The 14,734-nt window shown below is 48.9% G+C and overlaps 1 protein-coding gene across 1 annotated transcript in view; it reads right to left on the reverse strand.

Annotated features, from left to right (window-relative positions):
* The window catches only part of RERE (arginine-glutamic acid dipeptide repeats), a 164,604-nt gene that overhangs the window by 81,654 nt on the left and 68,216 nt on the right, over positions 1 to 14,734 (reverse strand). The window contains 1 exon segment of the mRNA XM_030231967.2: positions 1,466 to 1,571. Within this exon segment, the coding sequence (XP_030087827.2) occupies positions 1,466 to 1,571 (106 nt within the window).

A 14,734-nucleotide genomic window follows, 5' to 3' on the forward strand; every position in this document is an offset into this window, starting at 1 on the left:
TTTATCACCAATTCTCCCAGGACTTCTGAAGGGAAAAATCTTTCCAAGGGCACTGGGGCTCGTGCTGACCACTGGGAGCAGTCACTCCCAGGGGGAAGGAAGCAAGGAAATGAATCTGTTTGGTTTCCAGGACAAGGAATGGGCTCCTGTGCATATTTAATGTCAAATCTGCAGCAAAATCCTGACAGGGGTAACTGCACAGAGCTCTGGCTTTGAGGTAAATATTGACATTCATGCTCAAACACAGAAAATTCTGAGTGTTAACAAAAGAGCTGGAAGACAACTTTTTCCATGACTTCTTTCTAATACCTTTGAGGAAGACACAGAAATACTTCTCCACACACAGGAGACTGCATTAAAAGCAGCCGTGCTATCAAAAATACTTTCTGACACTGTGCCTGTAATCTCATTGTTAGAAGCCTCAAATAAATTAGTAGCAGAAATGTTAGATTTGTGGAGCTTTTGCTAAAAGCACAGACAGAATGTCCTTTAAAAGGGGAGCGTGTGCTCAACTTTGTTCTGTCAGGCACCAGAAAGTTGCTGCTTTCCACATTTCAATCATCAACTTTTATCAGCACGGTTCACCTTGGAGTATCTTCAGAATTTTTAACAGTTGCCTCAAGGAAATTTCCTGGTAAGAACAGAAGCAAATGTTATGTCTTCCCTGGAGGCAGGAGATAAATGACACTGGGATATGTACTAAAGTTCCTTCTGCTCCTATGAAAGCCAAGATCACACTTGTTTTTGCAAAGAGAAAAAAAGGGGAAACTCAGCTCCAAGTGCTTCAGTTCCATCCCTCACTGCAATATTAATCACAGTGAACATTCACTGCAAGGGAGCACGGCTGAGACACAGTCCTCATGGCAGAACCACAAAAACCAGAGGAGATCCCCAATCTCTGCAGATCACTTGGTGCTCAGTTCATTACCAGCACAGCATCCAGGAGGCCCACCAAGGATCTGGGGTTATTCTGCTTTTCTATCCTCTCTCAAGAAGGATAATAATAATAATAATAATAATAATAATAATAATAATAATAATAATAATAATAATAATAATAATAATAATAATAATAATAATAATAATAATAATAATAATAATAATAATAATATAATACAACCCACTGTTATTACAATAGTTTCTGCTGTTGTTACTAATTATTATTAATAATGCAGCCCAGCACTTCCAGCACACCTGGAATGCCCCTGATTACAGGAACAGGACACACACCAGTGACACCAGGCAGGTAGAGAGCACCATGTCCTGGTTCCATGTCTCTGTGCAGAAGTGTTCTGTTAAAAATGGGACTGGGGGAGGGCAGGGCAGGCTGGCCCTGCTGAAGCCAGGCTCAGGCCAGGCTGGCCCTGCTGATGCCAGGCTCGTGCCAGGCTGGCCCTGTTAAAGCCAGGCTCAGGCCAGGCTGGCCCTGCTGATGCCAGGCTCGTGCCAGGCTGGCCCCACTCACCGTTCTCGTTGTGCCTGTCCTGCACCAGGTGCTGGTACACCGAGTCGGGCACCTCGGACTGGCGGTAGTACCACTTCACGTTCATCAGCAGATGGTCCCTCTTGCTCTGAAAAACAACCCCGGGGTTACTGCCAGGGAAATCAGTCACAGCCCCCACTGGGAACCCCCCAGTCAGACCCAGAGGGAGGAATTTCTGCAGCCTGTGCTGGTGACAGATTGATTCCCAGCCCAGCCCAAGGCAGGGAGACCCTCCCGCATCAGTTGTGCCTCTGCATCTCACCAGCACACCCCAATCAACTCACTCCTGTTAATTAACCCAAGGGAAGAGGCAGGGATCAGAAAAGGACTGCAATTTTTGGCTTCATGCAGCCTGCTGATTTCCACAAATAAGAAGTATTTATGGCCAAACATGCAGAAAAGAATACCCACAGTAACACCATTCAGTGCAACCACTCTGAGCAGTGGAAACCAAGAGATAATAGATTTTTCCCCCCAAGGACAGATGGATCCAGACATAATCATAGATGTTCTTTATTACACAAAAGAATAGGATACTGCACTTCAATCACAATAATTACAGGCTCTGACTGCTCATCAACCTCACAGCAAAATTTACACAAAACTGTCTTCCCCAAATGCTTTTTTTTCACTCCAGCCACCAATTTGTTCCTTTTTAGAAGGAGACTGAAGCATAAGCACCACTTAGAGAGAACTTTAGATCGAGTCACTACAGACTCTGCTCAGTTCATCTTGGAACCCCCTGGCCTGCAATTCTCCCTGCTGCTCCAAACCAGAGAACAACAACGGCCCGAAGGGAAGGGAACATTCTTCTGGCATGAGGCAACTGCAGCCTTGTTTTCCTCTGGGCTGCAATCCCCTAGAGCAGCCTAAGGCTGCTCCTGAGCTCCTAAACCCCTTCGGGGTTACCCTGCAGGTCACTGGGCTGTTGGCAGGTTCTGCTGGCTCCCCTGCAGCAGCAGCCCGGCTGTCAGAGCTTTTCTGCTGAATAAACAACAGCCAGACCTTCCCGGGAAAGGCATTTCCTGAGCAGAGCCCGTGTAATACCGGCAGGCCACTGCCAGTGGCAGCATTGTGCCAGGAAAGCTGGGACCGAGCCACCTCCACATCCCATCCCCAAACCACTCTGAGCTTCATCCCTGGGCTGAGCCACCTCCACATCCCATCCCCAAACCACTCTGAGCTTCATGGGCTGAGCCACCTCCACATCCCATCCCCAAACCACTCTGAGCTTCCTGGGCTGAGCCACCTCCACATCCCATCCCCAAACCACTCTGAGCTTCATCCCTGGGCTGAGCCACCTCCACATCCCCATCCCCAAACCACTCTGATCTTCATCCCTGGACCAAGCCACCTCCACATCCCATCCCCAAACCACTCTGAGCATCCCGGGCTGGAGCCTTTTGAACACCCCAGCTGTGATCAGAGCCAAGGAGCTTGGAAATGCACAGGGAAAGTCAAAGGGACAGCGAGTGAGGGGCTCTGGTTTCTGCTGCCTGCTGCTCAGGAACTGGGGCTGCAGGCTGGGCTGCTCTGCTGAAACAATGCCCTGTGCACCACAGCTTCCATGGGCAGCCTCTCTGGCTTCTGGAGACTAAGAAGTCCAAGTAAATAACCTGTTACCCTCTCGCCAAGAGTTCATAAATTCTCTTAGGGGAGCTGGCAGCAATGATGGGAAACATCAACCCAGCATCTCTCTGCAAATCCCCTGGGTGTTTTCTGGGGGGAAGATGAGCTGATCTCCTTCCTAAATACCATTGTGGTCATTTTTGTAAAATGTCTGCAATTCATGTAACAGCTGCACCCCTTTTCTGTGCCCACTCTCCAGCACAGAGCACTTTGTGGGGTTTAACCTGAAGCTTCAATCTTGCTGAAAATACAAAACGTCTGTCAGAGTCTCCCTTTTCCCATCTCCATCCCTGATGGCACAGAAATTCCTAGACATGCTATTTTGTCAGCCAACTTCCTGAACACGTATGTCATTTCTAAAGCAGGCTGCACTCAGAGGTGTCAAGGCACCAACTCCTGTGGCAGACTCTTTATTTCCAAACCATGTGCACACAAAAGGTGTCCCCTACCTCCTAAAAGTGTGACTTTTTTTTTTTTTCCCTTTTTTACACCTTTCCATGTGAAAAGCTGCAGTCAGTCACATGCCAAATCCAGGCTTGCAGAAGTGCAGCCATGGCAAGAGCTTTAAATTTCAAGAGTCTTTCTGTCAGCTCAAACGATTCCCTGTGCTGCAAAACCACACTCTCCCCTTTAATGAAAATATTGTCTTTTGCTGCAGTGCTCACAAAGTGCTCATTTGGGGGTTTTATTCTCGCTGACATTCTGGGTTTTGTTCCTTTTAAACACCATGCATCAGTTTTGGACATTGAACAAGAATTAGATGGGATCTGTAAATGGATTAAAGCATTTCAGTTCACAAGCATCTGGTCAGCTTCTATTGAAAACGAGCCTCTGCCTTGAAGGGGAAAAAACAATGCTGCAAGTTCTCTTTAAAAAGCAGGAATGTCCTGATTTCACAGCATTTGTGACAGTTCCAAGGTGCCTGCTTTCCCTGGGACACACTTCAGAACAGAGCCCCTGCACACCCCAAATCCTCAGAGCCTCCAGAGACCCCGAGTGTGCATCCAGCACAGATGTCCTGCAGCTCCTCCCAGGGGGAACAATCACCGAGGGAATAATCACACTGCCTGCCCTATTTAGAGCCAGGTTCCATCCCAGCCAGCTCTGGAGCAGCGTGCCAAGGGCTGGGGATGACAGATGGGCACTCTGGAGTCAGGGCTAGCAGGGAAACAAACAGGGGAAGGAACAGAACATCTCCCTCCCCAACCTGTTTGCCACATGAAACCTCACTCCTCCTCACTCTCAGTCCATTCTGACATTTACTAATAGTCAAGGAGAGAAAAGGAAAAATAGAAACCACTCAGATTCACTGGGGGGAAAAATAAAGGCAGAGGGGGGACACAAATGAACCTGTCTGGAAACCAGGAGCTAAGGAGCCACAGCAAGGATTATTTCTCTTCCCACCCCACAGCAGCACGTGTAATTCAACGTTCTCAGGGTATCTTTTTGTAGGCTGTTTGCTAATTAATTAAGAAAACTGATCAGCTGTTTGTAAGCCAAGCAAACCCAGCCTGGAAATGCAGAGGTTATTACTACAAATGAATGTTATTTTTGCAGCTTGATTATTTAATTCAGACGCCTGCATAGCAACACATAATTACTCCTTGCAAACAGAGCAGCATTGTCAGTGTTCAGCAAGAACCAACTGTGAAATAAAAGCAGTGATGTGGGCACATGCAGATGGACCCTCTGTGCCCCTGCCCCAGCCAAGGCAGAGCCTGCAGCCCCAAACCTGCTCCTGTTATCCACTGCCCCATCCACAGGGATTTCCTGATGGAAACAGCCTGGCTGGCTGCTCTGGGCACAGAGGCTGGGTTTGTGTGATGGGGGCAGGAAATGAGAGCCTGGGAAAGCTGTGCTGATCGACCAGAGGGTGCACTGAGGCTGAGCTGGGCTGGGGATGAGCTGCAGGGGTGGCAAACATTGCTGTGCCCAGGGTAAAGGGCCATCCCTGTGATCTGTGCTGGCCACAGCATAATTTACTGACAAAACAATATCGGATTTTTTTCACACTGACATTTTCTAACTGTTTACAGCAGGAATTTTTCAGTGTCCTTTTGATTCACAAACAAAACTCCTTTTGGGATTCACTGAGTCACCTCAGCATGCTGGGAATGAATTCAGCCTGGTGCAGGAGGAACTCTGAGATGGAAAGCACTCCTGACCCTCCTCTTGCCCTGGATTCCAGGCTCTCCCAGGTGCTCAGAGCACTGCACACCTGCAGGGACACAGCTGGCCCAGAGCCCAGGGGGTGCACTCAGGGACGCTGCTCACAAGGGTTTGTTCTGATCTACAGAATGAGAAGCAGCACAGGGCTGTCAAGATCACACTCAGGTCATTTGTGGCCTTGATCCTCACAGGAGGGCAGGGGAACACACCTGAGCCTACTGACCCACCCAAGTGTCAATCAGAGTGCCCAAACCCACCTTTCCAGCAGGGCACATCATCTCAGGGCTGTCTGTGCACGTGAGGCAGCCCCACAGCCCCGGGGCTGGAGCTCTGCAGAGCGCTGGTGCCCACCCTCCCTGCAGTCAGTGCCCAGGAGATGCCATCTGCTGTCTCCCAGCGTGGGTGTTTGGCACTGGAGCTGCCAGACTTGCTGAAAAACACAGCTCAGCACAGCCCTGAGCTCAGGCACAGCCCTGAGAGCACAGCATGTTCTGCTGGGACACACGAGGCATGAGATCTGTGGCAGCTCTGCAGCAGGACAGACCCATCAGGAAATGCAGTGAAGAGCACCAAACTGAGCCCAGTGGATCCAGCAGAGAGACCCACCCCAGCAGGAAATGCAACACAAGGAAATGCAATGAACAGCACTGAACTGATCCAGGTGAGCCCAGCAGTGAGACCCACCTGACAGGAGGCAGCCCTGGAGCTCTCTGTGCCCCAAGCACAGAGCAGCTCTAAGGAAGTTCAGCAAATCCAGCAGGTTTTACAAAAGCTGACTGCTGTGGAACAAGTGTCAGCCCTTTATTTTATTTAGTGTCACTCTCGTGTCTCACCTTGAGCACAGCCTCACCCAGGGTTTTAGAGGAGAAAAAGAACATTGTTCCTTTTGGGTGATGACCACGAGAGATGTCTGTATTTAAAATAAACTCCAGTGATTATTCCAGCAGCTTTCCAGCTTGCCCAGAAACAAAGCTGCTCGCTGTGCTGAGAACCAGCAAGTCACCTGCTCTCATTTAAGTGAAATACACTTGGGTACAAAACACCCCTAAAATTTCACTGTGATCCTAAATGACAAAAGATAATTTCATCTTGTTAAAAAAAAAAAACAGTTATGCTTAAAAACTGACTGGCTTAAAATAAAACTATGATAAGATCTTCCATGAAGGTTATGGGTCACTGCTTACTACCTCATTTAATCCCTTTGTGGTCTCTTTCTGCTCCGTTTCCTTCTCTCCCATCCAGGTTTCCTGGGTTTATTCCCCCCCACATGTCCCTGTAAAGAGGAATTCCAGGTAATTGTGCAGAGAAGGTGCTGCCAGCCCCCAGAGCTGCTGCCCCTCCATCAGTGCCTCCCCAGGGTATCACCCTGCACCTGGGCAGGGAAATCCCATTTCCAACAAACTCACAATTGTGCATTCCACAGAAACTCACCAATCCAGGTGAGGCTGGAGGTGCCACAGCTCTGCTGTTACTGCACAAACAGCCCAGAGTCATTAACGGGCTGTAATTAACACCCCTGAGAGAGAAAGCAATCTGGTTCTGACCACAGCATCCCTGCTCCTGCTGTCTGCCTCTCCCAGCCCACTCTGGTCACAGACTTTGCCTTTCCCAGGAGCAGATTTGAGGGAGCTGCTGAGCCAGAAGTGCCAGGGACCCTCCTGAGCATCTCCTGCTCAGCTCAGCACCAGGAGCCAGCACCTAATGGGATCACAAATGCATTTCACTGATCAGTGAATGGATGCTCTGGTAATTAAATTCCATTAAGGTTTTTTTAGCGTTGTGCCAAGGAAGTGCAACACTGAAATGAAGATACCACTAGGGCCCCGCCTGACATTTGCCATTAAATGTCATTTATAGCACATAGCTCAGATCTAATTGCAGAGCAGAACCAGCCACAGTATTTATCACTTCTATTAAAACAAGCAGCACTCAGCAGTGGGGCTATTCAAAGCCATCATCCACAGTTTAAATAGATTTCTCACCTTTTAAATATCAAGAGGCCACATTTTCTTTACCATCTCACCCAGGGGTTTACCTTTGAACAAAGACACACCGAGAGCCAGAGGATAAAACAAGCAGGAGTTTGCTCTGCAAACCCAGCCCCGAGTTTGAACAGCCACTGCCTGCTAAAATATCACCTCATGGGCAGGGAATTGAGAGCAGGAAAAGTTACAGCACCTTTGCCAACAGGCTGGGCTGGCAATCACAAAAAGGAAGGGAAAGAAAATGCACAGAGCCCGAGACCTGGCTGTTCCTGGGAGGAAACAAAGTGGGAAATGAGTGCCTGGACAGTGAAGGTCTCCTCGTGCAGCTCCCCAGAGGGATTCACTCACTGGGAAATGGTCACTCGCTGAAACGTGTCCCTGCCAGGTGTGTCACTGCCCGGCTGAGGGCTGGAACCAGAGCAAAACCAGCTTTTGACACCCAACTCAGCAGGGCTGGCACACAGGGCCAGACACAGCCCCACCAAAACCCTGCCCAGTGAACGGGCACCAGCCAGGGAGCTCCCCAAGGAAACAGCAGCAATCTTCCAGGTGTCACTGTGCAGGAGACAGGGCTGTCCCTCACCACAGGGAACTCCTGACACAGACTGGTGCTGCCTGCCCCGTGCCAACAGCTCAATTGGCAGCACCAGCTTTAGAGTTTTTGTGTTTGGATGTAAATCAGGACTAAACAAACATACCCCAAAGCAGCTCCACAGGCTGCAGTCTCATCTGAACAGAAAGATTGCAGAGATGCTCTCCATTCATCTGGAAATAGCCAGATATTGAAAACACTAAAACCAGAAATAACTGCACTGAGAATAAACAGGATGCATTTACCTGCTGGAAGAGAAAAAAATCTCAAAGGAACAGTTGGGAGAGAGATAGAAATAAAAAAACAACTTTTCCTGGGTGCTGGGAGTGTGAACACACAGACATCTGGGATGGTGCACAAGAAAAGCAGCTCTGAACCAGAGAAATGTGGTTTTTAAACCTCCAGCACATCCCACGGGCCCCACGTGCACTCTGCTCTGGGCTGCAGTGAACACAGCCAGCCAAGCTAACGCACAGCCCAAAGTCAATCGTTTGTCTTGGGCCATATAATCAGCACAGCATTACAGCTCCAACAAATGAAGCCACTAATAACTTCTATTAAAGAAGTCAAGGTGTTAATTCAGTGCCAGGTCCAGCAGCAGAAAGCTCAGAGCCCGAGCAGCAGAAAGCACTCAGTCCTCCAGAACTCCAATTAATTTCCTCCATTACTGGAGGCACTGGATGGAACCCCTCAGAGCCAGACTCAAGGCTGACTCCAGAAGCCTTCTGAGGATGATGATGATGAGGGCTGATGTCTCTCCCTGGCCTGGGCACAAGGATTCACCCCAAGGGAATCAGCTCAGCCAGCTCTCTCCAGAGCCACTGCAAACAGGAGAAGTCTCTGAGCTACCAGAAATGCAGAAACTGGCAGGGAACCTTCCAAAACAGAAAAATGACCAGAAGTCATTCAGGGAATTTGTATAAAACTTGGTCTGATGGTTTAGAGAGAGCTCATGATTTCCATCAGCTGCCTTTTACCACAGAGAATCTTCTCAGAGAGGTTTCAACACTTCCATGACCTTGGTTCTGCAAACTGCCTGTCTTTGGGGAAATGGAAGTGTTTGAGACTGTGTAACCAGCTGAGGAGCTCTGCCTCCCAGTGACACACCAGGCAGGGGGAGAAGCCTTTGCATCAATCCTGAAGCCCACATTTCAGCTGCCTTCTGCAGTTCTGGCCCTGCCATCTCCCTGGGAGCCTGCCCCAAAAAGCCCTGGAGCTCCCTGAGTGCTCAGTACCTTGGAAAAGTGAAATGAAATATTCATGCCCTGGCAGCAGCAGCACTGACAAACCCAAAGCCATTTCCCAGCACTTGAACTGGTGGAACTGCAGCACTCGTGCCACAAGAGCTTCCCAAGGAGCACACGAGGAATTCATCTGCAGGGCAAGGCAGCAGCAGCTCCAATTCCAGGATTTACTGTGCCTGCTGCAAAGGCAGCCACGCTCCAGATGTGCTCCCAGCTGTTTGTTTTCCTGCCCAATGTCTTCAGTAACAAACAGCCCCTCGGTTTAATCACCTCCAGATCAGAGGCTGAGGATGATATTTCACCACAGCTAATGGAATTGTGCAGCTAAAGGCCCAAACCAGCTCAAACCTCCCAGAGCTGGTGTTCTGAGGGTGCAGCAAAGCCACACCTGAAATCAGGAGCCACTTTTCAGCTATTTCCTCACCAACTTGCCCCAGCTGAGGGAGGGCAGCTCTAAATCCCAGTCCAGGCTGGTGCTCATCCCCCTGGCTCAAGAGGCCAGCACAGGCAGAGGGAATTCCTGGCTTTGGGAATGTCCTGGAATATCACCATGGGAAGCAGCACCACAACCCCTCAGAAGAGGAGAAGTGGCACCAGATGGCAGCTGCCCTCCTGAGAACAGCCTGGTCAGTGCCCTCAAAGCACCCAGGGCAGCCTCCTGCAGGTCCCTGAGCCCTGGCTGCCATTCCCCCTCTGCAGCTGCTGCTGTGCAGCCTCTGGGGTCACACATATCAAAGCACCCAACTGCCTTGGCTTCTCCTGCCTCCCTTTTTTTTTTAAACACGAGGAATATGAAAGCACCCGCTGAAGCTGGGCCTTGTTAGCAGACCCATTTTCATCTCTTTAAACTCAAAGAGAGCAATTCCCTTGAAAACTGTCACAGCATTTTCCCAATCCATAAAGAGGAAGTTCAACAGCCTCGGGTCACTAATCGCAGATACAGAGCATAAATTATCTCCTCCTATTGCACAGCACTGGAACATACACATTCTTTTATCTCACTTATTTGATTCTCCCTATAAACTGAACCTTTCAGACGTGGTTGTAGTCTGAAAAGAATGCTTTACAAACAAAAGGGAAGCACTTTGCTGTTTACACAGCACTCCTTCCGTGGGCTATATTAATATCCCATCCAGGTGGGTGGACAAGAATTGCTTTACACAACAACACAACCTGGCTGTTCTCCCAAAGGAAAAACTTCATTTAAAGTTTAAGAGTTGCTCAGCACGAGTTCGTTGGTCTTAATAATTCTGCATCACTTTTAACCTCAAAATGTGCCAGCAGAGAACTGAAGGGAATACGATTTAAAAACCCCCAGAAGTTCTGCTTAGAAAGCAGAGCAGGATGCTTACACACTGCTAATTTAATTAAAGAGTTATTTTCCTTTCAAATACCCTCTAATGGCCCAAAACGAACTGAGGCTGCTTTAAAAATCAATCACTTTAATCAAAATTACAAGTCCAAATTCTCCATGGGTTAGTGTTCAGTGATTGCAGTGTCAAAAATGCAGATCCATCACAGGCAGGGACCCGTCCCCAGAGGGGACACCAGGGGACAAAACCCAGCCTGAAGTGTCTGAAGCTCTGCCAGGCACAAGGTGGAGCTGACTTGAAGGGTTTTCCTAAGGGGCTCCATCAGTCCCTGAGGAGTCAAAGGGAGATTTTACCTGTCCTGCCCCTCAGGCACAGAACAGGTACCCAAAAAAGGAGATTTTACCTGTCCTGCCCATCAGGCAGAGGTGTTCAGAGAGCATCCACACCTCTTCCCCTCCGTGCTCCTCTGTCCCTCAGCCTGTGCCTTCACAGCAGCACTAAAAGCATCACCCACCCCACGGAGCAGTCCTGAGCACGTCCCTGGGGGTGGGACACACTCTGGAACCCAGTGACATTTCTCATCCCTCAAGGAAACCCTTCGGAAAGCAGGAAAACAAGTTTCTCTAATGAATCATCCTCAGCAGCTCACCAAGCATAACAATGTGTCTTTGGAGGCTGAGCAGAGGCACAAGAAATCTGACAGTGCTCAAGTAGCCCCAAATGACCAGAGAGAAAATTTCGACTTCAATAATCCTAAAGGTCAGAAGCATTATTAAACATGACAGATGCTCTCACTACTCAACACCAGAGGACATGGCTACATTTATTCCAACTCCATTTTCTCTTGCTACATAAAACCCAGCTAATGTACAATTTGATACTTTTTTTTCCCCTAAAAGCCAGAGATAACATTTTTTTTCTCGGTATTTTCCAGCTGGCACGCAATGATTTATTTAGCACTCAGTTATCTCAGCACAGGTGTAGGAAACAGTTTTACCTTGGGTAAGGGGGAGGAAACAAGGCAGGAGAAAGGTAAAATAAAAAGCTAAAGGTGGAGAAGACCACGCTGCCATGACAAAAGGCTTAATGAAATTATAAATATCAGCCCAGGAGCCTTTCCTGGGGGGAATAACCCTCCAGTGCCAACAAGCCAGCCAGGAGAATTCCAACTGCTGGATGCCAGGTGGGGCAAAAACAAACAGGGCAGTCACATTAAAAAGGAAAAAAAAATCAAAACAACCCTCGTGATTATTCTGTGGGTTTTTTTTGTTTGTTTTGTGTATTTGTTTGGGGTTTTTTATGCAGCCCCTGAGTTGTAAGGGCTGGACTGCAGAGATCCAGCCCATATGGGAGGAACGGGGGCAGAGCTGGATGTGAGCCCCCAGAACCTCACAGAGCCTTAAGGTGCAGCTGTAAATCCTCCCTGGGAACAATGCTGCCATCTGCTTTCCACCCCAAACACCAACACTGCCTCTCCAAGGAGCCTGATGTGACTGTGACACAACCCTGCAGCTCTGCAGGAACTCATTCACCTGCACTGTCAGAAAAACAACCCCAAAACCCCACAGAAATGTAAACATCCCTTCACTGACCAAACAATGGCAGAGATGAAATGACAGCTCTCAGCCAGGTCTGAGCACCCTGGGAATGCAGAACACGCCGGCTCAGCAGCTCAGAACGGATGGCTCCTGCTCTGCCCTCCTGCCCAAGATGTACAACTGAATAAAAAGAATGTTGCTCCATATTTCAGCTGAGTCCAGTGAAACTCCAGTGCCCATAAATCCGCAGAGCAGCCTCGTGCCTCAGTGCTGAGGCTCACCTGAGAGACACTGCAAATCCCCTGCTAATTTAACAGCCTGAAAGCAGCACTTAGAGAACAGCCTGCCACACAAAAAGAATTTATTTTTACACAGATGTGACAAGCCCAAACCTCACTGTGCAGCACGGCTTAGGATCTGTGTGAGAATTCAAAGTGGCATCTGGGTAATAGCAACCAAAAAAAGAAAAAATACACAGAGAGGCATTGTAAAAAGGAGGGGAATTATCAAAATGGATTCATATGCATCTGGAATGATTTTAATACAAAACGCCCAGCAAATCTCCCTGTGCTGCTGACAAATCACCAGCTGAGGTAAATCCCAGATAATGAAACATTGTAAGGAAGGCTCTATTTAATAATTTAGCCCCTGTCAAGGAGTTGGTATTGATTCTTGTTTCCAGCACAGGCAGAGAATGTTATCTGCAGCCTCCCGGCTCAGTGACAGCATCAGAGGATTTAATCACTGAGCAGCCCCTGCCATGCCATCCCTGAAGTGTCACCTCTGCCTCCCCAGCCTGCCCCCACACCTGCCCCACTGCAGCCACAGCAGCCCTTCCATCTGCTGCACATTAGACAGAAAAGCCCATCTCATTTGCAGGCTAAATTTTTGATTTTAAATAATTCAGTGCCCCTTCAAAGGCCTCATCTGTCTGGCTCCCATTAGCGAGGCTGCCCTGGCCCTTCATGGCACTCTGAGCTGCTCCAGGCCCGGCCCAGCCTCGCCTTCAAAAGGTTTAGCAGTCATCTGGAGCAAGCAGAAAATCTTGTTTTGCCTTTTTTTGGCCCTAGAAAGAGCGATGGATCTGGAGAAGCAGGAGGGGAAAAAAAAAAAAAAATCTGTATTAATCAGCATTTTTTCCACACCAAAAAGGAAAGGTCACGCTGCCTCGGAACTGGCCAGGAAAAATTTGCCACAAATTAATTCAGCTGCAGTTCAGGAACAGAACATCAATTCATCTGCAAACAGAATGAGGCTTTTAAATACATAAATGCTTGTGGCTACAGAAACCTCTCCCAGATATTTGCATGCAAAAACCCCAGCTCCTGTAACAGTGCAGAGAATAACAGATGTAAATTTAACATGTTTGCTAAAATGCAAGGCCGTATGCAGGAGGAATGCAAAGGAGAGGAAGCACCAACTGCATCATTTGGAAAAACAAATTTCTGGTGATTGTTTCCCGTCCTTTATTCCAGGTGAGGTGCAATCCTTTCCATTTTATAATCCTTGGGATGGGAGCAAAGCGATCCCAGAGGCCCAGGCAGCCAAGGTCATCACAGCCAGATTTTCTATTACAGGGCACTAGCAGCATTTCACAACTGTCTTTTTATGCACTTCTGCCTTTCCATGCAGACTATAAATTGTTACAAGGCCCTGGGGCAATCCAGCTGTGTACTCCATTCAAATCAGGCTTCAAGGAGAAAGCTCCACAGTCAAGATGCTTCAATCAAGTAAACACACAGGCACAAAGGGCAACTGCAGCACAATTAATACCGTTTCCTTTTGTGTGGCAAATTCAGCGTTTTCCTGGTGTAAAGTTTCCCTCCGATGCTCCCATTCAGAGTGTGGCCATTAGCATTTTAAATGTGACATCAAATTAAGGCGGGATGCAGAAAGCACAAACAGGCTGCTGAAATCCATCTGCTGGTGGTGTTCTGGGTCCCTCTGGAACACAGGGAAACCTTAAAAAGGCAATTTGGGCTCATTTATCCGAGCTGGAAACTCGCACCAGGAAAGGTCTGAACGGCAGGATGGGAGGGCAGCTCTGCAGCTCTGCTGGGTTTGGAGGAATGCAGAAATAAATGAGAGTAATTGCAGCAATGAGCTGCTCTCAGCTCAGCCAGAGCCTGCCTGCAGCAGCTGCCTCTCCTCTGGCCGGCACTCCTCACTCACCCCTGCCTCCTTCTCCACCTCTCCCTTCACCCCCACCTGCTGCCCCAGGGAAAAATGCACCTCAGCTCCTCGGGTGGGAGTCCCAGTGCTCCTGTCCCTGGGTCCCCTTCCCCTCCAGGCTGAGCCGGAGCTGCTGCTGCCAGCAGAGCCACCAGCACATCCATCAGAGCTCACCTGAGCTGCTCCAGGACATTCCCAAACCAGCAGAGCCATCAGAGCTCACCTGAGCTGCTCCAGGACATTCCCAAACCAGCACAGCCTCCAGAGCTCACCTGAGCTGCTCCAGGACCATTCCCAAACCATCAGAGCTCACCTGAGCTGCTCCAGGACATTCCCAAACCAGCAGAGCTCATCTGAGCTGCTCCAGGACCATTCCCAAACCATTCCCAAACCATCAGAGCTCACCTGAGCTCACCTGAGCTCCCCCAGCCCAGCAGAGCCCCCCTGGCCCAGCTCACTCTCAGGCAATCCCACCTCTCCCAAGCACCACAATCCAGTGAACCTCTCCCACTCTGATCTCTCAGCAGATAAAGCCCTTTTCTTCCCTCAGACATGGCTCTGCACTACTTTTGATATTTAAATTGAGCCTTAATCAAAGCTGGATCCGCA

This window comes from Serinus canaria, chromosome 21 (genome assembly GCF_022539315.1).
Source record: "Serinus canaria isolate serCan28SL12 chromosome 21, serCan2020, whole genome shotgun sequence".
NCBI classification, from domain to species: Eukaryota; Metazoa; Chordata; class Aves; order Passeriformes; family Fringillidae; genus Serinus; species Serinus canaria.